This window comes from Macrobrachium rosenbergii, chromosome 18 (genome assembly GCF_040412425.1).
Source record: "Macrobrachium rosenbergii isolate ZJJX-2024 chromosome 18, ASM4041242v1, whole genome shotgun sequence".
NCBI lineage: Eukaryota > Metazoa > Arthropoda > Malacostraca > Decapoda > Palaemonidae > Macrobrachium > Macrobrachium rosenbergii.
Window position 1 is genome coordinate 12,306,641 of NC_089758.1, and position 27,372 is coordinate 12,334,012.

Below are 27,372 nucleotides of genomic sequence, written 5' to 3' on the forward strand. Positions count from 1 at the left end.
AGGATTTAACTCCCCTGCTATTCCCTATCAGCTCTTGTAATAAATTTCAGCTATCAAAAACATGACTTTACCCAAAGTATATTTTATACTACTGAGCCATCATATGGCACCATCTATTACATCCAATACAGTACACAGTATGGAGTCACACCCACACCTTTCCTTCAATAACCACATGGTCACTTTTCCTTTACTGTTCTTCCTTTCTAGTCACCTGCGGCTATATAAAAAGCTGAAAATTCTCTCAAACACTGATGAGTTTAAAGGTTGATGAAGGCTTTTCAGTAACACTCCCTAATAATTAGATTATGCTGGTAGGGATTTTTTTTACACAAAAATTTTGGTTGATTATCCCATTTAGCACACAAGATATTTTAAACAGCACATGAAATGAAACGTCTAAATTTTTAATTTATCTCCTGGACTTTTTTCTTAGAAAGTTCACATTGTTATTACTGAAGGTAGAAAGGCTAGACTGAAGTTGACAATGAGACTGGCTATGTTGTAATGTAAAGTTGCTTTGTCATGTGCTTTTGTGTATGCTTAATAATTAAAATGTTGTTCTCTTTTCAGGACGTTATATGTTTTGCATGGTGCATGATGGGATTGGAAAGGGTTTATTTTATAAGTTTGATTTATAATGTGCATTTTTATCTTTTACTGCACACAATTTACACATTCTAAAGTCATTCCTATAATTTCATAGTAGTGTAAGAAAATTATTTTTATTAATCAAATGTTCAAGTTTTATGAATCATCCTCTGGTATATATTAATCATGTGGGATTTTGTTGTTGTAATATATTTCACCAACTATAGTCCATATGTATAGTTTTCATAGATGTAGAACATCTTTAAAATGTTGATCTGAATATTACATTTTTTACACTATACAGTATATAATTCACTATATTAACACTATAGAGAATGTAAAATCTTTCAGTAAAAAGCAGCTTTGAAGTAAACTTGTATAACTATAACTACAGTGAAGTATTAAGACTTGCTGTTACTGTACATTGTGTTTATTCAAGCATTTTTCTGTTAATGCTTTGATAATTTTGTTTTGAAAATTAACATAAGGCATTTGTATTCAGCAAACAATCAGATTCACCATTTTTATTACAATGCTTTAACAAAAACTTACAACCCTCTTTGAAACAGCTCCAGTTTGCCCATTCGAAAAAGGCTTCATCTTAGATGAGGAGGATCGCTGCGTGTGCCCTGTTGATCGTCAGTTTTATGTTGATGAAAATGGAAACTGTGCAAGGTGCCCCATAGAAGTTGGCTTCATAATGACAGAGGATGGACGATGTATATGTGATCCTGAGAAGGGCTACGTTCCAACACGCATTGGAACGTGCGACTGTCCTCAGCCTCTCATAAAGGATGAAAATGGAAACTGCATTGGTAAATAATGCTTGTCACAATATATAATTAACCTCTTGTATTATCTACAAAGAAGTTATTGCAGGTTATACATACTGGTCTTTGCAAATTATGTACTGTGTGTAAACTACAAAATAGTTAACCATTTTTATGCTCCTGTCGGTAATTCAAGAGAGGTACTTCTTACATAGTTCTTTGTAGCAACTCCCAGTCTCCAACCAGCAATGAAATTTTCCTTTTACTTTGGGTTATTTTCCTCACTCTGTTCTGTTTCAGCTGGACTTCTTCAGTATTTTGGCTTTTTCTAGCTACTCTGAATTGCCCCAAAGTTCATAAAGTTTTTTAGCCAATCCTAGCAGTCTGAAAATTTTACTTGATGGTGTGGTTAAGTTGCTTTTTAACAAAAATTTTATTCCTTAAATACTTTCAGCAATAAAGGTTAAGAATTTACAAGTAGAATCAGTCATGATGTTGCATGCTTAAACATAACCAGACACATGGTATTTTTAACAAATAAAATATTAGATGTAATATGTATCAGTAATGCAATGCAAAATCTAATTAAATAAAATACTTGAAAATCAGTTGCTATTTGCAAGGAAAATCAATAGCAAAGCTTAATTCTTATTTTATGTCAAGATAACCAATAAATATCAGTTGCTATTTGCAAGGAAAATCAATAGCAAAGCTTAATTCTTATTTTATGTCAAGATAACCAATAAATATCAGTTGCTATTTGCAAGGAAAATCAATAGCAAAGCTTAATTCTTATTTTATGTCAAGATAACCAAAAAATATCACTTTTAAATTTTTTTTTTTTTTTTTTTTTAGAAGTGTTAACGAGTGAACCACCAATACCCATTACTCCTGGCTGTGTTGTTGATGAAGATTGCCCCATTGATAGAACCTGTGACAGAGCTTCATGTGTTCTTCCCTGCGGATTTGACCCATGTGCCAAATATGCAACTTGCATTAATGCTAATCATAAAGCCATATGCAACTGTATTTCTGGATACTCGGGAGACCCATACCAGAAAGATGATGGCTGCAGTAAGTACATTATTAAAATGACAAGGATTTGTTTCACATTATACTCTTACCAAGATATCAGGACTTCTTGCATTGTAATGTCTATTAAACTTCAAAAGAAGTGTGAGCAGTGCCTTGTTCATGATACTCTTTCTCTTATGCAAAACACGTAATTTCTCTCATCACAACAGAGCCAACATTTGCAAGAACGGACTTCCCGCGACCAGATATGTTAGTAAACTGCTTGGCTGACGGTGTTCAAGTAGATATAAATGTTGGTGATCCTGGATTTAATGGCATTATGTATGTGAAGGGATACTCTAAAAATGAAGAATGCAGAAGAGTCGTCAGACCAGATGTTGACGTAGGAACAATTGATTTCAAGGTCAAATTCAATACATGTGGCCTTATTCATGAGAATGTAAGTATTTCCCTCTACATTTTATATACTCAAGACCTTCATATATACTGCAATGGACCTAAAGTTATTTTAGACTTAGTTTGATGAATGTTTTATACATTGCAACTTACAAATAAAACTGAAAAACATTGCAACTTACAAATAAAACTGAAATTAATATTAACACATTCTTTTTTTTAATAATTTTTCAGGGTTTGGCTAGATTCATCTTGGTTCTTCAAAAACATCCAAAATTACTGACTTACAAGGCACAAGCTTACCATGTCAAGTGCACTTACAATACTGGTGAAAAGACTATTACTATTGGTTTTAATGTATCAATGTTAACAACAGCAGGAACAATAGCAAATACAGGACCACCACCAACTTGTCTCATGCAAATTACAAATCCTTCTGGAGATAGCATAGACAAAGCTGAAATTGGAGACCTGCTTATGCTTCGTGTTTTGGTTACGCCTTCTGGTAAGTAATCACTTGCTAAAAGTATGATAATCTACATTATCCTAGCTATGTTAGTGCCCAGGTAACAACACAGTATTTTAATTTGTCTACTTTAGTAGAAAATAGTAAATTTATACCCTGAATAATTATTATAATGCATAATATTCAATACCTGTATATACCCATTCGGTAATAGTCTCAATTCATATTGTTCATGTACTGTATATTGAAGTAATGCAATAACAACACCGTATTTTAATAATTTAAACCTTATCGTCATCATCAGTAAAGCTCAGTATACATTTACTTGTATTAATTCCACTCCATTAAAATAATGCTCGATAATTTCAGATATATATGGCGGATTTGCTCGAAGCTGTGTTGCTTTAACAGCAAATTCTGATGGAGAAGACAATGAGTACATTGTCACAGATGAAAATGGTTGTGCTACAGATCCAAGTATCTTTGGGGAATGGGAACAAGAACAGGGTGATAGTAAAGCTCTTGTTGCCCTGTTTAATGCATTCAAGTTCCCATCATCTAATTCAATTCGATTCCAATGTAATGTAAGAGTCTGCTTTGGACGTTGTCATCCTGTCAACTGCAATGGATACGATGCATTTGGCAAAAGGCGTCGACGACAAGCCCCTGATTCTAATTCTATATTCTTAGAGGAATCATCATATGATGGTCAGTTAAAGGAAATTCAAGTCAGTTCTCAAGCCATCCTCACACTTGAGACCAAGCTAGAAAGATATACACAGCCTAGAGGTAAGCAAAATTTACTTGGAAGCACCAGTTATAATACAGTACTTCTCCAGAAATTAGATGGTTTAGATAACGTTGTTACCAAAAAATGTAATATTTTTGTACAATAATTGAAGCGCAAATCAAATCTTAGTGCTTATGCACTTAGCATTACTCTATTTATTTGTCTTTTCAGAATCGGAGCCAAGAGTTGATGAAGTCTGTGTCAGCAAATGGGGCTTCATAATTGCTCTAATCATTACTGCCCTCCTAGCATTAGTTGCTGTGGCTGTGGCTGTTTCATGTTGGCTCATGGCATACAGACGAAAACCCAAACATGCCGGACCTCTTCCTCATCCTTCAGAGTTCCCGAACCCCCTGTTTACAACACCTGAGCCCTTAGCAGAACCTTCTCCAGACTACCTTTCTTAGGGCATGTAAAAGAAGAGGCTGCAAGTGAGCTTCTTGGTTAATACTGTGATGTACTTGTGTGATTCCTCATTTTCCTGTTCAATGAGAGCACCGTACAGTCTTCTCTACTATTACTGGAGTTTGAAAAAACTTCCCAATTAATGAGACTTTAAAGACAGTTCGATGTCATTTAATGTGAGAGTCATTGCAGGATTATGATTTCTTTAATTATCAAGACAAAGGAGAAACTTGAATTTAAGTGCCTGTGTCCCTCATGTACCGTTTGAAGTCTTTCCTCTATAAATATTGTCCTAAGTTCAGCAGAAACCACAGGATGGATTTCAACTACAAGAGGTTGAACAGGGTTTCTTAAACCGATTATAGAAAAATTTATTTTGACTTTATATTCGTGAATTGTGTTATATTTTTTGTACAAAGTTATTTCCAGTTCTATCTAACTATAAAATTGCCGCTCTGCTGTGCAAGCTGATGCGGTGCTCTGGGCATCATTGCAGGATGGCATAGCAGTAGGCTGATGTCCACCAACTGAATGACGGAAAAATCTCAACTGTTGTTTGTTGGAGTTAATAAGTAAACTCATTTAACTAAATATGATTTATCCCAAAGAATTTTTAATTTTATAATTTATAGTACTGATTAGATAAGACTGATTTAGGATAACGTCAAATAAAAACATAGGTGCTCATGGACAAGTCGCTGTTGTGTCCAACCTCTCCCAAGTGTCAAATGTAAAGTGGCAAGCTTTCTTTGGATCACTCACTAATGTAGCGAGAGTCTAAACCTCTTGAGTAAGAAGTACTTTCTTCTCGCTTCTTTAGTGAAAACATTACAATTGCTCACCACATTACAAGTGTATAAAGCTGGTTTGCCATGGCGGCTATGGGGAGTCACGTTGGTTATACAGTTACTGTATGTTAATGCAAATGCAGTGGTGATTTTAGAGTAGAGGTTTTATTGAAGTTCTTTTTAGAAGTGCACAAAGTGTGACCTCCCCCTATCTACTTGGCAACTCCAATGTAGATGGTTAATGAAATGCGTTAATTTATAAATTTGCACATAGATGATAGAACTTAAAAGTAAAAGAATTTTTTTATGTCGAGACACCTCTGGGTGGCCTGCGAACCACAACTTTTGCATACTTCCCTCACATATTTGGCCCCACCAGTCCAGTGAAATTCAATCTAGTGCTTTGCTTTGCAAAAACTGGTTACATAATACAGTATTTTAACAAAAGCTAACAAGACACACTCAAGAAATGAAAAACTTTTGCTTTAAACAGATTCTACCCGCTACTTCCTACTTTTTTCACAAAGAGCAACTTTTATTCTCTTAGGGAGTAAGCAATCGTTGTTTTTGTGTTAAGTTTGCGGTCCTCAGTTTTCAATCTATTTTGCCAGGTCAAGTCTATTGACAGACAGGCCAATAAACCGATTACAAGCCATGCTAGAAATGAAAGAATTTTCAATGCTTATTTAGTTACTGTATCTAGAAAAAATTGTGATATTTTATTAAGTTTAGTTGTAGAAAAGCAATGTTGTAATCATTCACTATAATAACAATCTTGCCTGATTTGTCTCTCAAGAATAAAAAAAATCTGCCCTAACCAAAGGCAAGCCGAATTCTTCCTCTATCTAATTTGGTTAATAAGACTGACTTTAACAAAGGCATATTTCCTTTCTTCACTTGTTATAGCCCCACAATACTGTGATTTTGCGCACAAGCTGCGTTGCTTTAATGCTGATATGCCTTTGTTAGACTCAAGGGAATCTTAATAATGTCATTCTGAAAAAAAATCTGGTGATGGTGGTTTTCAAGTTCCATCTTTTCCTTAACCTTGTTAGAATCCAGTGCATAGATAATTTCTCAATTGATTTAAGATCTAAAATATAATAAGGTGTCAGGTGCTATACTTTTCTTCTAGTGGCTTGCCTTATGTCATCTCTTTCAACACCTGGTAATAATCATATGTAACATTTTCTTGCTTTAATCACATGTTAATGTCTCAATTTGTAACATAATAACTGATTTTCCAAATAAAGGATTACGGAACAATAAACAAAGTTTTCTTCAACCTAGTGAAGCCTTACTTTCCACAGTTCAAAATGCAGTAATTCCTCAATTATCTGATCACCATTATCCAACATATCCAGACCAGGGATCAAGGCCCCAAAGATATGAGATGTATATAAATTTTTAAAAAACTGAAAAAACCTTCAGTTGGTTGGCAATGCTGCGTGGCCTCAAGAAAATGTTGGTAACACTGCCTACACTCAGAGTCTTTCCACCATGTCTTGGTGTAGGGACTCCTGTCCCAATCACCTGGGTCTGGTGATTGAACTTGTTGCCACCACATTCCAAGAACCCGAATGTACCTGGCTGACAGTACCACCAAGTGTGCTACTGCCCACTCATGCACCTGCACCTGCTAATATGAGAACATGTGTCTATCAGCATACCCAGATACTTTACCCTCTGCTTAGGTGAGAGATCTGACTTCTCAAAGTTGATCACTACACCCAGGTCGTGACAAGAACTCGAGAAGCTGATCTCTGTCCTGAAGCAACTGCGGCAATGAGCTCAACAGGACCAGCCGATCACCCAGGTAGCATATTCCTGTGATGTATGCTAGTATTGCACCAGCCCTGGTTTTTTGCCATGCCCCTAGGTTAGGTTAGGTTAATTTAGTACCTCTATTGTAATTTGGGTGTGAGAAACATAATGAGATTTTCAAAAAAATTCTATGGTTAGTTTTTAAGATATGGTGTCCTGCTTTTTCCTAGGAAAGGTCCCAGTGCTCAGTTACATCTCAGGAAAGTGCATCCAGGTACTTCCACAGATGTACTTGTGCGAATGAGCTCGAGCCGAGATACCTGGGGAGTGGTTTAGAGTTGGAAACAGTTTGCCCTGAACTAGTACACCATACCCCTTGAGGGTATAGAGGAGGTACTTGCGGGAGGACCCATGCATAGGTATTGAAAATACACATCCCTCAAATCCACCGAAAGCATGAAGTCACCCTCTCTGATGGAACTGAGAACCGAACAGACTGTTTCCATCTACAACCAGGTCTGGCAAACAAACCAGTTCAGTGGGAAGAGAAGTAGAAGACTTCCACAGCACCTTCTTGGAGCATTGCAATAATCTCTCCCCACATGGCGAAGTCCTTCTGCAAGCCGGGAACGAAAATTTTGAACTGGACTGGATTGAGGGTGAGGGGTGGCAAAGACTCAAAAGGGTCGTAGATGCCCTACCTTAAGGGCATCCACTACCCAGGTCTCTGGTCCATGTCACTGCCAAGTTGCCCAAAGGCTTGACAGGCACCCACCCACCCACCCTCGGCAGCAAAGTGGGGAGGAATGCCACTCCCCGGCATCCTCCACCCTTCTTTCCTTTGTCCCCCTCCCTGAAACAGGAGGAAGGCTGAAAGGAGCACAGCTGTGTGCCTTTCATTACTGGGGTGGCAGCAGCCTGGGTACCTCTTCAAGGAGCCGAGAAAGCCTGGGACTTTCTCTGACCCAGAGAGGAAGGGGCAGCCTGACCCGAGGGTTGGGCCACAGTACCATGCAAACACCTGGAGGTCTTACCCACTGCCTGGCGAACAAGTCTGTCGTTCCTAAGTCTATACACCACAGCCCCACCTCACCTCTAGCAAAGAGGGAGGAGGATCCCAGAACCGATCCTTTCCTGAGCATCAAAGCCAGTTAGGGACCAACAAACCTAGAGGTTTAAGACAGCACAGCATCTTGCCCTCACAGGTTTGCTGTCTGGTGGAGGAGGTAAATAACAGCCTTACCTTCAAACAGTAACAGTCTCTTGAAGGCTGCTTTCTCCTTGGGTGTATGAGTGCCCAAAGAAGAAGCAATCTTGGCCAATGACAAGGCCCAAAGATCGATCTATGAGACTGACTGAATGCTGCCATGGACGAGTCAGGTCTGGGCCAACCTGCTTGGTTGGCAATGGGCTCTGCAAGGGAACATGATATTTCTTCTGGAAAGCCAGAGGCAGAGGAAGTCTCTTGCATGAACGGTTGGACCGGGGAGAATTCTCTTGTCCAGAACCGACAGAATTCACCTTGACCAAAACCTCATCTACAAGCCAAAACCATGACAGGTGTCAAAACTCTGGGTTCCCTTTGGGGTCCCCAGAAAGACTCGATGGCAGAAGCATGGTCTGGAGGAATAGGAACCAATGTTAAATTGAAGGAGTAAAGCATGAGAAATAGTGTTACTCCAGCAATCTTGGCAAGTAAAATCATACAATTATTACTTAACCTAGTTTTTATTTCCAAATTGTGTTGGTTACGACTTGGACAGGTTTCCTCTGAATTCCTGTGATCAATACTTTGTTGGATACCCTACCTTAACAATTCACACAACCCAAAACCAATCAAAAAGTCAAATCATACACATACACATGATGACCAGTAGCCTACACCAACATTTTTCCCTTGATCCAGACACCAATCCACAAAGTGAGTAGATACCAAAAAATGCCAACAAATCTCCAATATATACTGTATATGCCAAAAACTCTTTTAGAATCTTCACTTGATTGAGCTCTTCACCAAAAAGCTATAAAATGTTTTTTTCCCAACATGCCAATGAGATGAAGTAAGAGTCTGTTCTCTTTTCAAACTAAGGAAATTAGCTTCCAGCATACCAGCTCTACTATCAGTAGTTTATAAGACCTGCACTCAGATCACGAGAGCTCTACTCACTCATTCCTCACAAGGGGCGGATTTCCTCAACAAACCTATGAGAGAAGTCCATTATTAAAACCACACTTGTGAACAATGGCTGACCACAACAAAAATCAAATTAATTAACATTTCTTTTTTTTTAATCATATTTTCAAACATTTACTATCTTTTAACATTACATTCTTCTCCCTCCTTTCAGCTGTTGTTCACACTCCTATTTCAACCCTAATACAATCTTTGTCAATGTCCTACTATTTACACGTACATAAAATTTATCCAGCAAAGTACTGTCACAGGTTATAAATCAGTCAAAAAACTACTGTTAATTAAGGCCGCCACTAACTCTCAGTCATACCTGCTCAGTTATAACAAAACTGAGCCCACTAACATTCAGTTACACCTGCACATTTATGCCTGTGCAGGCAAAACTGAATGTTAATGGGTTCAGTTTTGCCTGCACGGGCCGACTGTGCAGGTTCAACTGAACTTTAGTGGCGGCCTTTAATCAGAATCATTTTCATCTGTACTACTATCCAAACTATCATACATACTTTCTAAATCTGTCTTACCACTACAGTATACTTCCTAAATCTGTCTTACCACTACAGTATACTTCCTAAATCTGTCTTATCACTACAGTACTATCCAACCTAACCTGGTATCTAGCTAGCTGTTCTAAAATTCCCCTACTAACTATCGAACTACTTTCCCTAGATCCCTGGAGCTCTTCATTCTCTGTACAGTACTCAATTCACACAAAACATCACCAACATTGTCTAATATTTCCTGCATGGTATTCTCCCTATCTACATCATTTCCTCGTCCATCAGTGTCATCTTCTTCCTTAATGGGAAACATACAAATACTAAATTTATGATCTAGTTTACTAACCATTTTAACTAATCCTTCAATCTGTGCTCCTATGGTTACACTATCCTTCCTTTTTCTACCCTTTCCCTTCTTTTTTCCAGTCTTAACTGTCTCTATTAAAACTAACTGTTTCTCTCCTAGAAAATTTTCCTCTTGCTTACTCTTATTCACAACTATTCATTCACCGGATGACTCTTCAAATATTCCGGAGGTTCAAGTCACTTATAGGCAACTGACTGTGATATGCCCTAATTTCATATACACATCCACCTTCATCCAAAGACTCCAACATATAACTCAATCCATTTGACCACACAACATAAGGTCCCTCACATTTCTCCTCAAGCTTATCTACATTCAATCTTCCTCTCATTACAACCTCAGTCAACACTTTTCCACCAATCTCATAACTTACACACTTCTCATGCACTCTTCTCCAAACATCTCCATCATTCTCAGTCAACTGCATTGAAGGCCTAATGAACCTTTCGAAATTTATAACATACTGTCATCCCACAACTCTTCTCATGTACACAGAAACTCACTTCAGACTCGATTCAATCGCCTCTTCACATTCCTCATCTCCACTTTCATTTGCCAAACTTTGTCTTTTCTTAAAATCATCCACACCCTCATACCCTTTCTTTTCCACAACCCAATTGTAGTGTAACCCCACTCAAACACTGCAAGTGCAACACATACTCGCCTTTCACACACTTCTTGATACTACAGGTTTCATAATGCACACACGCAAACACACAACCACACCATACAGCAACTCAAGACCAACAGTACTTCGTTTTGGAAATACAGTATAGTACCAGGTTCAGACACAGCTTTCAGCTCTCTAACATGTGCTTTTAACTTTCCGCATTCTGATCTTTTTGGATTTATTACACACTTCCATCACACTTCTGTTCTCAAAGTCATCTACAGTTGCCAGAACCCTTATCTCCAAACCATCACTTACCAAATCTTTCAGTCCATTCAAAACACTTTCAAACATCAAAATACTGTATGACCCTTTCAATACAATCAATCCCCTTGGCAAATGCTTAGGATTGATGCTCTCTCCCATACCACCTTTCTCACTCCCAGGTATTCTTGACGTCATATAAGTTATCACATTCCTTCCTCATAGTACATACTCAACCACAAAATCAAACTCACTCAAATCCTAAATGGTCCATGCTAGTTTACTATCCACATTCTTCATACAATGCAAAAACTAAAAGTTGATGATCTGTTTTTATACAAAACTTCACCCCAAACAAAAACAATTGCCAAGCTTTTAAACAAAACCTCAATGCAGCAACTCTCAATCATCGAATACTTATGCTCTGGCTTACTAAACGCCTTCATTACAAATGCAATCACTCTGCCCCTTTCAATATCACCCACAACTTGTTTCTGCATCAGACATCCTCCCATCGAATAACCACTGGCATCAGTATACACTTCAAGCATTTTTGACTCTGGGTCATAATCAGGGTACGTCAACTCCACGTCCTTAACCACTTCCTCTTTCAACGTCTCATATGCTTCCATCATTCTTCGATCCCACCTTAGCACAGTAATCTTTCTCTTTCCAGTCAACTCTGTTAATGGTTTAGCACTTCCAGGGCAATCCTTCACAAACTTCCTCCCAAACTATATCAAACCCAAGAATCCATGCAACTCATGAAAGGTCTTAGGCCTGGGAAACTCCCACACTTTACTTACAAAACTTCTCACTCTTATCTCCCTGAATCACTAACTACAGACCCAAGAACTGTACTTCATTCTTAGACCATTCACACTTGGCCAGTTTTACCTTCACACCTACTTCCTCAAGCTTTCACAATACTGCATTCACTATATCCACATGCTCTTGCGAAATCACAGCATCATCAATGATCACTATTACAGTACTCATCAATGAACACTATTACAGTACTCACTCTTTAGGAAACTCACTCAACACCACATTCATAGGATGTTAGAAAGCAGCAGGGGATTAGCTAAGCCAAAACTCAAACTCTTAAACTGATAATGCTTATGGCTTGTTGAAAAAACAAGCCACTGGTCGACTTTCTTCAGCGACTGGCATCTGATAAAACCCGATCACCATATCCAACTCAATGAATACGTACTTTCATTCCATTCATACACTATAGGCCCTACATACATCAGAAAATGATTCTTCCATCACTTCATTCATCTTTTTATAATCAATACACATTCTCAAATTCCCATCAGGCTTCCTCACAGGCACAATTGGGCTGTTCCACGCACTCTCACTTTGATCAATTACACCAGCTCGCTCCAACTCCTCTTTCTCTTCCATAAATGGCAGAGGAAAATGACAAGGCCTCTGATAAATAGGGGTATCACCCTTCAAAATCACTCTAAACTCAGGCAATTTAGTCCCTCCAAAATCATTATTGCCCCCTATTTATCACACATCTCATCCACAACACGGCATACACTTTCTTCTTGTTGGGATCATTCAGACCCTCACCTATGCCTATTATCTCCACCAACTTATTGTGTCCACTTGTTTTCTTGCATTTTCCCCACCATTATACTACAGCCAGTCACAAACCTTTCATCATCCACATCCACATCCATACACATCTGTCCTAACTGATCACCAACACGTATACTTCTCCACCTTTTCTTTTTCACATCCGTATTCACAACAGTAAACCTCAGGATTCTCCATATCAAGTATCCCATCGTATACTACTACTACATGCAAGATTCGCCTTTGTAATGAGCTTTATTCCCATTCAACACAAACGTATATTTATCATTTGCACCGATTCCCATGTACGGTTGCCATCCCACCTTCACATTAACTATTTTGCCTTCATCCCTTGGGACTTCCACATCCTCAACAGCGTACACTTCTACCCCACTTATCATCTTCACTCTCACTACCATCTCTATTTAAGTACCACTTCACTCTAGCACTTCTGTCTTCCTTCATTTACATCATACCGCTCACTGTCACTATCACATAACAACTCCCCTTCATTCATACTCGCTCCACTTATACCACACACTTCAGTACTTCTAGCAACTACCGGTACCTGCAAATTTCCAATCCCTCTTATATAACCTATTGGTTATACATATAAGGTTCTTTTGCACCAGGCAACTTTTCATATACACTTCTGTACATGCTAATCACAGCACATCCAGTATCAATTTACGCTTCTAATTCCACTCCCTGTCATTCCACCTTAACACTCAAATGCTTACTTACATCTTTCACCAAATTTTCATCCACGAACGCAAAACACACTCTTAAATTGATCACTTGCACACTCAACCAATGAGGGTTCACTTAGATGAACCCTCTTCACGCTCCATTTTCCTGGTTCTGTGGTCCGTTCATTCCACTTCTGAACTCTGACTTGCCCTTCTACACACTCCAGCAACATGGCCTACTGTCCCACATGTTGTGCACCTAGCCCCTGGTATCAGTCACATCTGGGCAAAATGACCAGTCCTGCCATAACTTCCAAATAATTCCAAAGCTCCTTGCAACGCCCAATCTCTTGCCATATGTCTCACTTCTTACACTTGTAACATCTGACTGGCCCCACCTCTACACACTGCCTCACACAATGTCCTACTTTACCACAAGCAAAACAGGTTCCTAATGCCCACCTATATTCTTTCTCCACATGTTCTCTTCCATACCTATGACATTTTATTTCCAGTACAGTATTTTTCTTCTCATACCACTGGCCACGTTCATTATACATGTACTGTTCCTACTATTTTTATCACAGTTTATACTTTGGCCATAGCTCACACTTCTACTTACGTCCCACCTAATCTTACTACTGCTTTGGTTTATACCCCTTGAATTCCTACCACATCTACTCATTCCTTTCTTATTCAACCCTCTAACAAAATCAGTCAGTGTTCAAAGAACAACCTACCACTGCTTCCAGTACAACCCCCATTCCGTCTTACTCTGAAATCCATGGATTCTCCCCACATAAGCTTGCCTTTCATTCCTCCTGTCCTCTACATCCTCGAACTCAAACCTTCCACTAACTCCAGCACCTCATTCCACTTCAATCGCTCGTTCTTCCATCTCATCTTTTCCTTGAACTTAGCAGTCGCAAACCTTGCTACCCGATCAGGAATGGTAGCAGCATCTTATAGAGCATTTCAGAACAAAGAGAAAGAGACAGAATACAGTAAAGAAGTTTTTGAAAACGAGGTTGAGAAGACTCTAAAAATAGATCAGCGGAATGGAGAGAGAGAGAGAGAGAGAGAGAGAGAGAGAGAGAGAGAGAGAGAGAGAGAGAGAGAGAGAGAGAGAGAGAGAGAGAGAGAGAGAGAGAGAGAGAGAGAGAGAGAGAGAGAGAGAGAGAGAGAGAGAGAGAGAGAGAGAGAGAGAGAGAGAGAGAGAGAGAGAGAGAGAGAGAGAGAGAGAGAGAGAGAGAGAGAGAGAGAGAGAGAGAGAGAGAGAGAGAGAGAGAGAGAGAGAGAGAGAGAGAGAGAGAGAGAGAGAGAGAGAGAGAGAGAGAGAGAGAGAGAGAGAGAGAGAGAGAGAGAGAGAGAGAGAGAGAGAGAGAGAGAGAGAGAGAGAGAGAGAGAGAGAGAGAGAGAGAGAGAGAGAGAGAGAGAGAGAGAGAGAGAGAGAGAGAGAGAGAGAGAGAGAGAGAGAGAGAGAGAGAGAGAGAGAGAGAGAGAGAGAGAGAGAGAGAGAGAGAGAGAGAGAGAGAGAGAGAGAGAGAGAGAGAGAGAGAGAGAGAGAGAGAGAGAGAGAGAGAGAGAGAGAGAGAGAGAGAGAGAGAGAGAGAGAGAGAGAGAGAGAGAGAGAGAGAGAGAGAGAGAGAGAGAGAGAGAGAGAGAGAGAGAGAGAGAGAGAGAGAGAGAGAGAGAGAGAGAGAGAGAGAGAGAGAGAGAGAGAGAGAGAGAGAGAGAGAGAGAGAGAGAGAGAGAGAGAGAGAGAGAGAGAGAGAGAGAGAGAGAGAGAGAGAGAGAGAGAGAGAGAGAGAGAGAGAGAGAGAGAGAGAGGAGAGAGAGAGAGAGAGAGAGAGAGAGAGAGAAATAGTAGAGAGACATAATCTTCACACACTTGTATTTTTATGTCAACCATTTTTTTAAGGGTAATGAAATGAACTTAAATGAAATTTCAGTAACTTTAATTTCATTTAAAAGTTAGTTTAATACTTTGGGAGCATGATTAGGGTCATATTTAGTGCTTAAACTCTAGAAATAAGCATTTATTAGCATTTTTAGAGACTGTGCCAAACTTATGCAGAAATCTGCCTTGAGCGAGGGGGTCTGGAACCTAACTTCATGTAAGTTTGGGGTATGACTGTATTGCACATTTATTTATTTGTTGCAATATTTTCCTATTGGAACTGCCAACTCTTTAATTTTCTGACCTACTAGAGGATGTAAATCCCAATACGGCAGCAGGCATCTTCTGGGTTCTGGGGAGCTGACTGCTGACTTTGCGAGTTGGTCAGCTTTCTCCTTCCCAAGCATCCCAACACAGGAAGGCACCCAACAAAAATTTACTTCTTTCCCTCTTCTTTTCACTAAAAGCAGCCATTCCCATATATCTAAAATCAGAGGGTTTAAAGAGTTGAAAGATTCCGTTGACTGACGAACACTTCTTGAGTCACAAAATATAATAAAACTATTTCCATTCTGAACTAAAATTTCCTTTAAAGCATTTAAAGCTGCAGTGGAGTTACCATGTTGCAAGGAATGTTCTAAAAACTGTGATCACATGGCCTCACTGGACAATTCAATCTTGGTAAAATTAAAATATCTACAAAATTTTACCTCTGGAAGGTTCCAGGGGGGCTAACTGAATATCTTCCTGGTAAAATATCCATCCTTGGCATGTTTAATTCCCTGATAATAAAATTTACTCCAAAACTGGATGGTTGAGATTGCTTGGGGTGATTTTCATAAAACTGCCAATGCCTTTCATTTCTCATACAAATGCTGGTTAAAGACTTAGGGAGCCTCTGAAATCTGTACCAGCTCTGAACCAACAGATGCTGGTAATGAAGATCTAGAGGCATCTCACCAGTATCTACAAGCATGCTCTCGATGGGAGATGATTTAAATGCTCCTGTACACAATCTTACTCCTCCATGATGAATGGAATTGAGCATTTTAAGGCTATTTGGCTTTGCAGAAGTGTATACATCATACCCATAAGTTAATTTTGAAAGGACTAAGGCTTTATATAATCTCAACATCTGAGTTCAGTCTGCACCCCACAAAGTGAGACAGAACCTTCAGCACATTCATTGCTTTCAAGCATTTTGTCTTAATATATTTCAGATGTGGAATCCAGGTCAGCTTCCTATCAAAAATCAACCCAAGAAATGACATTTTTATAATAAAATAAAGTTTTATATATACTTACCCAGTAATTACTTAGCTAAGAGTTTCTCTTGCCTTGGCAGCTCAAATTCAAAAATTCACGGGTAAGCGCTTCAGTTTAGTGCAGGTGACTGGTCTCACCCACTAACGAGAGTATCAGGAACTACTTGGCAAATACTCGTCATTACGTTTATGCTTTATGTCCATGTGAGGGGAGGAGGGAAGCCTCGATCAGTAATCACTGGGCAAGTATATTTAAAGCATTTATTATAAAAATGTAATTTTTATATATGTAACTTACACAGTAATTACTTAGCTGAATCTACATTGACAGGTGGTGGGGATTCGTGGACAAATTCTATTTCCAATCATTAATTCAGGTAATGATTTGAGATACCAGATAAGTTGCCAGCACTGGACACAATGCTTGTAATTCCTTGTTAGTTAGGAGAGCCTGCAGTAGAGAAGTGCCTCTGGTTGTTGCTCACTTAACCTGTAGCAGCATGGCAGTACAGCCAGGATAGCCTCTACTTAAGTGGGAGCTTTGTAGCCAAGGAGTACTCAGATGGCTAGCAAACTATCAGTGGAAGTTATGCAGCTCAAGGAGTTATCCAATGGCTAGCAAAACTTTAAAAAGTTCCCTTGCCCTGGGTGCAGCACCAATATAAACGACCAGATATGACTCACTTGCACTGAAATAAAGACCATGACCCATTCACTGGCAGTGATGGGTGCCCCAGGTAAATTGTAACTTCCGGCTCTCACAAGTCTCGGCCCCTTACTACAAGGTGAATAGATAGTAGGAGAAAATCCTATGCTTCCTTCCACGATGCCATGCCAGTTACTAATAATGATCGCAAGGTACTGCTAGGACCTAACACTGTTTTAACTTTCTTCGAAAGGCGAGGAGTGAAGATCGATTACACTTCCAGCAGGTCAATTGTAGAATGGATGTCAGGGGCATAAAGTGCCTGAAAGCTAATGAGGTAGAAGCTGTTCTGACATCCTTAGCCTCCCTTAAACGGAGAAAAATGCTCTCCTACTTCTAAGAGCGTCTTAGAAAAGGTTAACTGTAGACTGGACATCAGGGGCACACAGTGCTTGAAAGCTAATGAGGTAAAGGTTGTACAGTACTATGTGTCTAGCTTTCACTAAAAGTAGGTCAATATCTCTCCAGAAACTAAGAGTGGCGTCAGAAACGAATTCCAATCACAAGAGAGGACCATACGTTCTTAGACAGAGGGTGCTAGAACACTAAAGGTCATGAAAATCCTCCTGCGCTTCCAATCCTGCTCAGGTCATACCGTAAAACTCCAACAGGAAACGAGCTTCTAACTCTTCTCCAGAGCCAAGGATGTGGGAGAGTTGGCGCCAGGTGTACTGAGCTGGTGCCAGGCTGTAGGTGGGGCCAGCAGAGCTGGTCGTCAGCTAACTAACTGGTCGGGAGCTGGTGAGTGCTCCTAGAAGCTCAGGGTAGAGCTGGCACCCGGCTGTAGCTGGCGCCAGGTGAGGAAAAACAACTCGGGCTGACGGATGCTCCTGGGAGCCCAGAGCACAATTCCCGCCTGCCAAAACCATCCTCTCTTCCATTAAGTTCTTGAGAGAGAGAGAGAGAGAGAGAGAGAGAGAGAACGGATCCAGGTCATGGAAGGTCTTCGCTCTGGGTTAAAAACTCCCTGGGTAAACAAGCAACCTGCATTATTGAGTCAGACAGCTCGATACTCCATCTGCATCTCTCAAACGTCTTAGAAGCACCTCTGAAAAAACATCTTCTTGATAAACACCTGGACAGCCCAAAGCCTGTCCATGCAAGAGACTGCCACCCATGATAGTGTCTCTTAAAGTGAGATTGTTCGAGAAGTTAATTGTCCGATAAGTTACAAAAGGTGGAAGGATTCCGAGAGTACACCAATCAATTGCAGCAAGATGGGAACCATAAATTACAATTCAGAACAGAGTTCCTCACTGGACGGGTTGGTATCATTCTTAGCCGGCACTCTGCTGGGCCAGCGTTCGATTCTTCGACCAGCCAACGAAGAATTGGAGAAATTTATTTCTGGTGATAGAAATTCATTTCTTGTTGTAATGCGGTTCAGATTCCACAAGCTGCAGGCCCCGTTGCTAGGCAACCAATTGTTCTCAGCCACGTAAAATAAATCCAATCCTTCGGGCCAGCCCTAGGAGAGCCGTTAATCAGCTCAGTGATTTGGTTAAACTAAGGTATACTTAACTTAATTCAGAACGGGGCTACGAGGGATGTTGTAACCTTCTGACGAGTCTGAAAAAGCCAGCTTTTCCTTGTCCATCTTGAATGGTGGAAGAGCATAGAGTCCAAGCTAGCACGAACTTGCAGAATGGTGTCCGCTAGGGACTGTGATCTAGTCTAAAGGAATACCATAGTCTAGGAAAGAGCGAGGGTCGAGAAGGGGTGAAGCCTTATGCGAAAGGCTTTCAGCTTTATAGCATAGTGTGAAGGTTCCATTCTCCCGGGGACACATCACCGAAATTCCCAGATCCCTGAGTGGGCTCCCTCGACTAGAACAAGGAATGAGAAGCAGTCTAAGACTAGTCTCATGAGAAAGGACTTCCTTCAAAAGCTTAAATTCGGACAGATACCATCGAAGGTCCAACTGAAAATTCCAGTCTAGGGGAAAAAAGAGCAGAGTCTTGCTATGGTTCCTTGTCCCTGTGTGGGGCAAAGACTCAACAGAAGGCTTGCCAAAGCCTAACAACAACTGGACTGGCAGACTCTTGTCTTGTAAGACGGGTCTGTGATGTATTTGGAGTCTGTATGTGGACAAGAAAAAATGGAGTATCCTACATAACCAGGAACTTCATACAAACGGCCCAAAGACTGTACGATAGGACTGTTCGGTTAGATTCTGCAACCGAGCATCAAACAACATAGTGCAGGCTCACGGATAACTAAGTAGACTAGTTGTCGACCCTGCCAAAACTTGACAGCCACAGAAACATAGCCATCAGGGCAGGATCGACTTTTTATGCGATAACGCCCAGAGTGGACTCTATGACACGTTGTACAGACTGAAAACATATGCGGAACTGTACTTGGCCAAAACCAACATCTGACACGCTCGCAGGAACTTGGAAAGTCCACAAAAGACACCCAGAGTTGACAACTTCTGCTGCAGTGAAGAAACAAACTGTTAAAAGGAACTAGGCATTCGGAGGTGGGAGCCCAGTATGGCTTGAAAATGTTGAACACTCAGGAAAAATCTGGTGTCAAGAGCTCTGAAGTTGATTAGGTGCTTGGAATGGGCGCTGCTTAAGAGAGGGAAAACGGACTGAGGATAATGCCATCTGGAAGCAGACAGCTGAAGGCAAAGAAAAGAGGGCTCATAATGACTAGGTGTTTCTCCCAGTAGAAGAAGCAGCAGCATGGTTCCCTTCTTGCAATCCCAATGAAGGAGGGGAAATCTCAAACTTAACTGTCCTTATCGCATAGGGCAGGATTAAGGGACCAGCCGAAGTGATGTCTCTTGGCAACACTTTAGAGGCTCCTATCTTTTTAGCCCCTGCTCCAGAGGTCATTCAAGAAAGAAATTACTTCCAATCTTGACAAGAGTTTCTGCCAGGAGAACTAATTTCATCTAAGGAGCAGAGGTAGTAATGGACAAAGAACACTTGTCTTGCTCCCTTACAAACCAAAGTTAGGCCCCCAACTCTCTTTATAGGTGGTGATAGCTTTCTTCAGCAAGCTCAAAATCCATACATCAAAGTCCCTGTCTGCAAAGGACAGTGCTATGAAGCACCAACTGATGTCACAAAAGGGAGCAATTCGGTCATCTGGAACTCTAGGCGAAGGTCAAAACATTAAGTCCTGTGATGATTTTGGAACAGGCTGAAAAGATACAAAACTGCCTGAGAGTGTTTGTATGGTACTCAAAGGAGGGAGTCCGATACTGCAGATAAGACACCCAAAGATCAAAGACTAGCATCCACGGTCCACCACTTGAAGACCAGAGCCCGGCTTTCAATTGGAAATTACGCGCAAAAAAAGTCAACAGTATGTTCCCAGAAGAGACAGGAACTGAGCTAAGAGAAAAAACTGGTGTCAGCCACTGGTAGGATAGCGCCAGATGCACGAGAGGTGGTGCTGTGAGCTCTATATGAAGAGAAGCTCCGGCACTATAGGGCACTTGGGCACTATTGAAGGTTCGGGCACTTAACAGGAGCTATGGAAGTGGACAAAAAGAACACTTGTACACTGATGGTCCGCTTGGCACTAAAACTGGCGATCCACCACCAGAAGTGGACAGGGTGGAACTCATCTGCCGTGAACTAGTGCTAATTTCCTGAACTCTAAGCTACTTCGAGGCTGAGGCCCCTCCAGAAGAAGGTTTAAAGGGGAATTCTGTCTGCTATCCTGCATGCTCGAACCCTAAGGTTCACGACACAAGAATGAAACCCGGCCAAGCAACCGAAGCAGCTGGCAGGCAGTATCAAGACACCTGGGCATCTCAGCACGAGATACAGTACAGTACTTGGGTATCCCCGCACTTTCTCTCGTCCTGTGCCTCTCGCCAGGAGAGCGCTCGTGATTCATATTATTCAAGTGAGCCACGAGACTCCCAACAATCAGGAGAGGCTGCTTTTGGTTTCCTAAGAAATCGAAAAGAGCCAGGCACAGAACCAGTCTTAGACGCAGACTTCTAAGACTGGCAACGAGGGAGGGCCTCGAATGGCCACGCTCTCACAGCCCCCGACACGCGAGACCCCAGAGGAGAATGTGAATCAGTTCCTAACCAAGGGCGGGAAGAGCCAACAAGAGAAACTTGTCTCCCAGAGGGGAGTCAGTCCCTTAGAAGTCCCGCAGGACTCCCGAAGGATAGGATCGAAACACCAAACTGGGAACCCAACCGAGCATTGATAAGCACTCAGGGAGCGCTTAGTGCTGGCAGGAGAGCTGAGACACCTGGGTGCCTTGGCCCTTTCTCTCACACTGCTCCCAAACTGGAATGGGGAGAGTACTCTCCAGAACAGATTGGGATACTTGATATTCCACAGAATCTCGAGCACTCGGAGCAGCTCACGAATGAGCAACTGAAGCAGCCCCCATCTTAGAGACAGAACCTCTAGGACTGGGAATAGAAGCGCAAATTGACGTCTGTGCACCTGCAGCTCCCGAAACACAAAACCCAGGGGTATGCAAAACAGTTCCCTAACCCGAAGGTCAGGAAGAGCCAACAAGAGACCCACTGCCTGATCGGAAGGAGGCAGTCCCTAGACGTCCAAGAGCATCAAGGGAGATGAAGCAGCCTTCCTCTCCTTCGGCTGACAGAGGTCTATCTGGTTCCCGGGACACCCTCGAACCTCGGGAGAGGAAGGGGAGAGGCAGCAGAAGACGAAATCGAAGATAAGCTGAAGAAGACAGTGGCCACTTCCACAGGGCAACTTCCTTCACCTTCACTCCGACATCTTCTACAGGATGTGGACAAGAAACATCGTAACCTCAGGGCAGCTAGGCAGGATCACAACGGAAGCGGCCCAGGACACGACCACCAGGAGAAGCAGCAGGCACGATCAGGACAGTCGATGCAGGAGCTACGGAAGCGGTTCGCAAGACAAGAGCTACAGCAATGGCCAGGGACGTCACCAGCAGCAACAGGAACGATCAGGATGGCTGCAGCAGGACACCAGGAAGAGCTGCCCAGAGACTGTCGCTGAGTCAACAGGACCATAACACAGGAAACAGCAGGAGCAGACAGACCACAGATATGCCAGAGGCAGTGCCACAGCATACATGAAGGCCAGCAACGACAACGATCGATCCATATCAGCAGGAACAGAGTCGGAATGACCCAGACGTGGAACTGTGCTATTCCAACCAGTTACTGTGGTCGATCCCGAAGCAACACTGTATGAACGTTGGGGACTCCCTCATACAAAGATATTCCAACTGAGATATCCAGCCAACTACTGCTGTGCCTACGATGCTCACTGTCAACCTGAAAGAAAAAGCAATGATAATTAGTAGAGGGAGACTCCTCTTGCTCCGAGGGGAACTGCCCTATGTAGCGAGAGAGGGCCCGCGAGAAGAGGTCGCCCGACCAACCCCCTCGCGGTCTTCGCCCGACAGACAAGCAAAGAGGGCGAAGGAGAGGATCTCTACCAAAGGAGAGATAAGGAAGGACCTACAGGGAGACAGAAGGAAGGAGGGGAGGCCATCAAGGGCGCCATGGAAGCGAAACTTACCAACAACGCCCGCAACCTCCCCCCGCAACTCTCCATGGAGCAGGTGGTGAAAACAACACTCAGCACAAGTAGAAGGAAGTAGTCATGCCCTTGTACAGAGAGGGCGAGAGCCCAAGAAGGGGAGCGAACTCTTTACGTCGTGATCAGTGTAGGGGAGCAAAGATGTTACGTCCCAATCTAATATCTCCAAACGTACAGGGGAACGCCTTCAGTATATCTAAACGAAGGGCTACTGGAAAAGAAGCATTACCACTCGGTTACGGCCCTCTAAATACGCCCTTGGCCGTCAAACCCAAGACACAGACCCAGGGGAACGATAGCTTATGCATGGGTATCACAAATCGTGGGTTTGTATTAATAAATATCAAACACACGTAATATATACACACAAATACATTAAGACCTCACCAGGATAATACAGAGCTTAACAACAGTCAGGCAAAGAGATCCGAAAACACGCCTGTAACACATGATGGCCGAAAGCAAACTGGAATGTTTGCATCCGGGCAGGCGGGTATTCCCTGCCTACCTGACGGTAGTTACTGCCTAACCACCTTGTTCAAGAGTTTAACGGCCGTGTTCAGCTTCGCCATAAGTAATTCTGACTGTAAAGGACCGATGGTTTGTATATCTTGTCGGAACATAAATTTCACCTTCAAAACTCTAACCACACCAATCAAATAACAATAAACTTATTTAAAACCATAATATGATTTTCCTATTTCTAAATATGTGCTTTCAAAATTTCTGATGTAAATTTCATCAACAAATGAGTAGGTTTTGAGGTATTATTTCACTTATGGACATTAATTGCTTTCAACATAAAATATAGGTTTTTCTGTTGTATTATGATGTGATTTACATGATTTTGAGGTTTATTTCCATCGCAAATGAATACTTATCCTTCCCCGGCAAATGATATACTGTATACAAAATTAATAAAATTACGACTTGTCAGAATACTGCACCCCCTCTCCATAGCTAATACGGCAAAACTGTAATCAGTAAACACAGTTTTGCCGTATTAGCTATGGAGAGGGGGTGCAGTATTCTGACAAGTCGTAATTTTATTAATTTTGTATACAGTATATCATTTGCCGGGGAAGGATAAGTATTCATTTGCGATGGAAATAAACCTCAAAATCATTCAAATCACATCATAATACAACAGAAAAACCTATATTTTATGTTGAAAGCAATTAATGTCCATAAGTGAAATAATACCGGTTTTGAGATACTACACCCTTATATCTTACAATCATGGCAACCACAGGGAAAGTCTAACGGATGACCTCTGCACTAAAATATGCTGTTTATTGACAAAATTTTTTGACTGAACAATATAGAAAAGGGCTTATCTGATGCAGTACATATAATTACAAAGATGTCACTAACCTCCCCTAGCCTATGACTCTGGTTCCTTGCCTGGCTGGGCAATAGATCCCTCCACCTAACCTAAACTGGGGCACTGTAAAAATAAAATAGGGTTGTAACCTAATCTCAAGCACTGTAAAATAAAACAGGGCTGTAACCTAATCTAACCACACCTAACCTATCCTACCTTACAGCACTGGATCCACAACTGGGCATGGGGAGGACACTGCTCCCCCCTCCCATAAAAGTCACCAAGATGACCTAACCTCGGCCACTGGAAATTAAAATAAATATGGTTGCAACCTAACATATTAAATCTGACCTTCAAAATGGCTTTAAATTACTTGTCTAGAACAAATATTTCCAACAGTTTTGAAGTTCAGATTCATTCAAAAGGAAACAAAAACAAATTTCACTCACAAGGGAGGCCAGGTGTAACGGTAAAAATTTACCTCCACCTGTCATGGGCGTAAGCCTATTATTATAGATGAATGTTTGCATTCTCGTATAAACCTGAATATTTACAGAAAGTGATTAAAAATGCAAGTCTCACGAGACACCCTAAAAATTACATTAGGCCTATGCAAAAAAAAAAAAAAATCTGAAATAAATGGTAAAATAAAAAAATCCCGAAATTTAAATGTTGAATAAACAAATATCAATCAGCATAACTGAGAAGTTGGATTAAATACCATTTGAAAGAATCGAGAAGGAAAAACTCCACAGAGTACGAGAAGATAGGACCAAGAACCATAATTGGGATGACATCATGACATTCGGGCATGCAAATGCAATAATTTATAACCTACGGAACTTGCGCAAGCACATTACACACAAATTGCCAATAATACGCAAATCTTAGAAATAGTAGGGTTGTTTACTTACATTCACAAAGACAACTGAACATAAAATCGCTAGCAAAATATGAATTTGCATGAAAATGAAAAGCACATTCGTCACATCTAACATTTAGTCGGGAATTGAAAACTGTGACTTAATACCAAACAAATGCTTACCAAAATTATGTAAAAGCGAGAGCAGACTTGCGGTGACTTCGATATTTACAAAGTAACTGACTCACGGAGTCAGAATTACAGAATTCAGAGGTCATAACAGCCGCAAGGACATCTAAACAGGAATGAGAGTAACTAACGACGAACAAGGTCCTCTCGTGCCCGGTCATTGACAAAAACCGGACAAATTCCAAAATAGGCTGAAAACACAAAAATATATATATTTTTCAAAAATGTATTACTGACAATTGTGATAAATGTGCTTAGTCTACGTAAATAAAGTTGAGTAAATAATGTTACCTTAAAATCAAATGAAGCATACGTAAATAGAAGAATGACGCTTTTACATATCGTGCTTCACTAAATCCAGCTAAGAGCCGTATTGCCAACTGTTCAAAGAATCATTGGTTGTATTATTGACGTTGATAATCCTAGTATTGAGCAGATTACCAGATATCTTGTTGATTGTTATCTAATTGATCATCATCACTTCAGCCTTCAAAAATCCTTTGTTGGATGTAGGCCTACCCCAGGTTCCTCCACAGAGTTCTATCCTCCCCTGATGTGTGCCACTGTTGTTTATGTTGGTCCAGCGGGTTTTTTTTTTCTTCCTCGGTTTCTTATGTATTCTCGGGGCGTCCAGAAGGATGGTTTCAAGGATATCCTTTACTTTAGTTTTTTGACGTATCCATTTAGCTGGTTTTCTATCCTTCCAAGTTAGATCTAGCATAATTCTCTCATGTGCCTTCTGCATTGTTCGTAATTTAAGGGAAAGCTATTTTGTTACATTCCAAGTTTCGGCCCCATAGGTGACAGTGGGGAGGATACACTGATCATAGACTTCCCTTTTTAAGAGGATAGGAATCTTCTTATTTTTTAACACTGTACTGGCTCTTCCAAACGCCTGCCAACCGAGGGTTATTCTTCTTGTTATCTAATTAAGCACATTAAATCGCAATAGTACTATCACTACACGTCGAGGTGATGTAACGCACATGGAAAATTAAAACAAGTCGAAACCACGCTCCTATAAGTTCTTCGTGTACATATTATTTTGATTTTTGTTCCATAATAAGCAGTAACATCAGTTTTGGGTAACAATGGATAAGTATCGGTACAGCTTATGGATGGTACGGCAGTTACAGACTTTACAAGGGAACAGGAGTCAGGACACAAAATCTCTGCTGTATAATTAAAAAAACACGAATGAAACTAATTAAATAAATTTACCTGTGTTAAAAGCAGAAACCTACAGGTATGGCAATTGTTTTATAAAGTGGGCTTTTCTGCAACTTATTTTTTCAGCATTTTAAATATATCAGTACTATTGTACTAGTATATTGATGATGCAGTGACTCGTTATTGCAAAATGTGCATGTGCTATTTAATGTAAGCTTAAATTTTACAATCAAATAAGAATTCCTGGAGGAAATACTACTTGATATATCTGTGTCCAAGCAAAACATTGGATCAGCGCTGTATTCAAGCATAGTATCAATTAATTAAACATGTATCTGCAAAATTCATTCTATTTTCATCTTTAGCTATTTAGAATGGGTATCAAAGTATCACTTCTATAAAAATAAATAAAAAGTCTTTCTCGGCACTGATCCTGTCATCAGCAAAGAGCCACACACTTTCATCTCAGTGCACTGAAGATATCTAATTCTGAATCAAAGTAATTTGGGTTAGTTATGCTCATTATTCACTAAACCAAGATTTAAGGTTAGCTGAAGGCTCGAGACAATTCTCAAGGAAAAAAATTACCTCTATATTTATTCGCTTGTACAGTATCTTAGTGAACTTCATAGCGTAAACTGTTGTAGCTAGGAAAGAAAAACTTGGTGAACTGCATAAGTACATACAGCTAAACATCTAGTACAGAGAGGTGTTACTGAATAAATACAGACAAAATCCTCTTGCCCACCAACTGCTGAATTTCAATTGAAAACCCGGGGCGGTAGCCATCACATTCACTTCAATTCATGAGCTCTTAGTTAGGGGCGTCCGAGCGGTAAGCTTACAAACTTCCCCTATATCCTAAAACTTATGTGCCGGGTATGTCTTGATAGCCATACCCCACAGGACACAGTCCCGCGTGCCACTCAGTACGGCAGACACCCTTTTATACGAAGTGCTTCGTGAGGAGAGGCTACCCGGGAAGCGGATGTGTTACAATTGTAATGATCATAATATTTTATGTAATATTTTCTTTATAAAAGCTTTTAATTAATTTTATTCTTAAAATTATATTTTAAAATAAGATTTGAAATAAATTAGTAGTAATAATATATTAAGATTTGATGATTACTGTACATTATCAGGGTTTATATTTTTCTGGGATGGACTTAACGTGGGCTCCTGGACGAGTCAGGTTTGCCACGAACA

At 40.8% G+C, this 27,372-nt stretch overlaps 1 protein-coding gene and 1 non-coding gene across 2 annotated transcripts in view; one reads left to right on the top strand and one right to left on the bottom strand.

Moving 5' to 3' along the window:
* LOC136847945 (uncharacterized) overlaps nt 1-6,515 on the top strand; it is a 313,292-nt gene extending 306,777 nt beyond the window's left edge. Inside the window, 6 exon segments of the mRNA XM_067119965.1 lie at nt 1,161-1,406; nt 2,217-2,435; nt 2,606-2,835; nt 3,027-3,297; nt 3,628-4,047; nt 4,220-6,515. Of these exon segments, the coding sequence (XP_066976066.1) occupies nt 1,161-1,406; nt 2,217-2,435; nt 2,606-2,835; nt 3,027-3,297; nt 3,628-4,047; nt 4,220-4,455 (1,622 nt within the window). The 3' untranslated portion in view covers nt 4,456-6,515.
* Nucleotides 6,516-26,983: 20,468 nt separating this feature from the next.
* LOC136848283 (U11 spliceosomal RNA) lies at nt 26,984-27,112 on the bottom strand. The gene has a single exon (XR_010856003.1). It is a non-coding gene; the product is annotated as a U11 spliceosomal RNA (small nuclear RNA).
* Nucleotides 27,113-27,372: the final 260 nt, after the last annotated feature.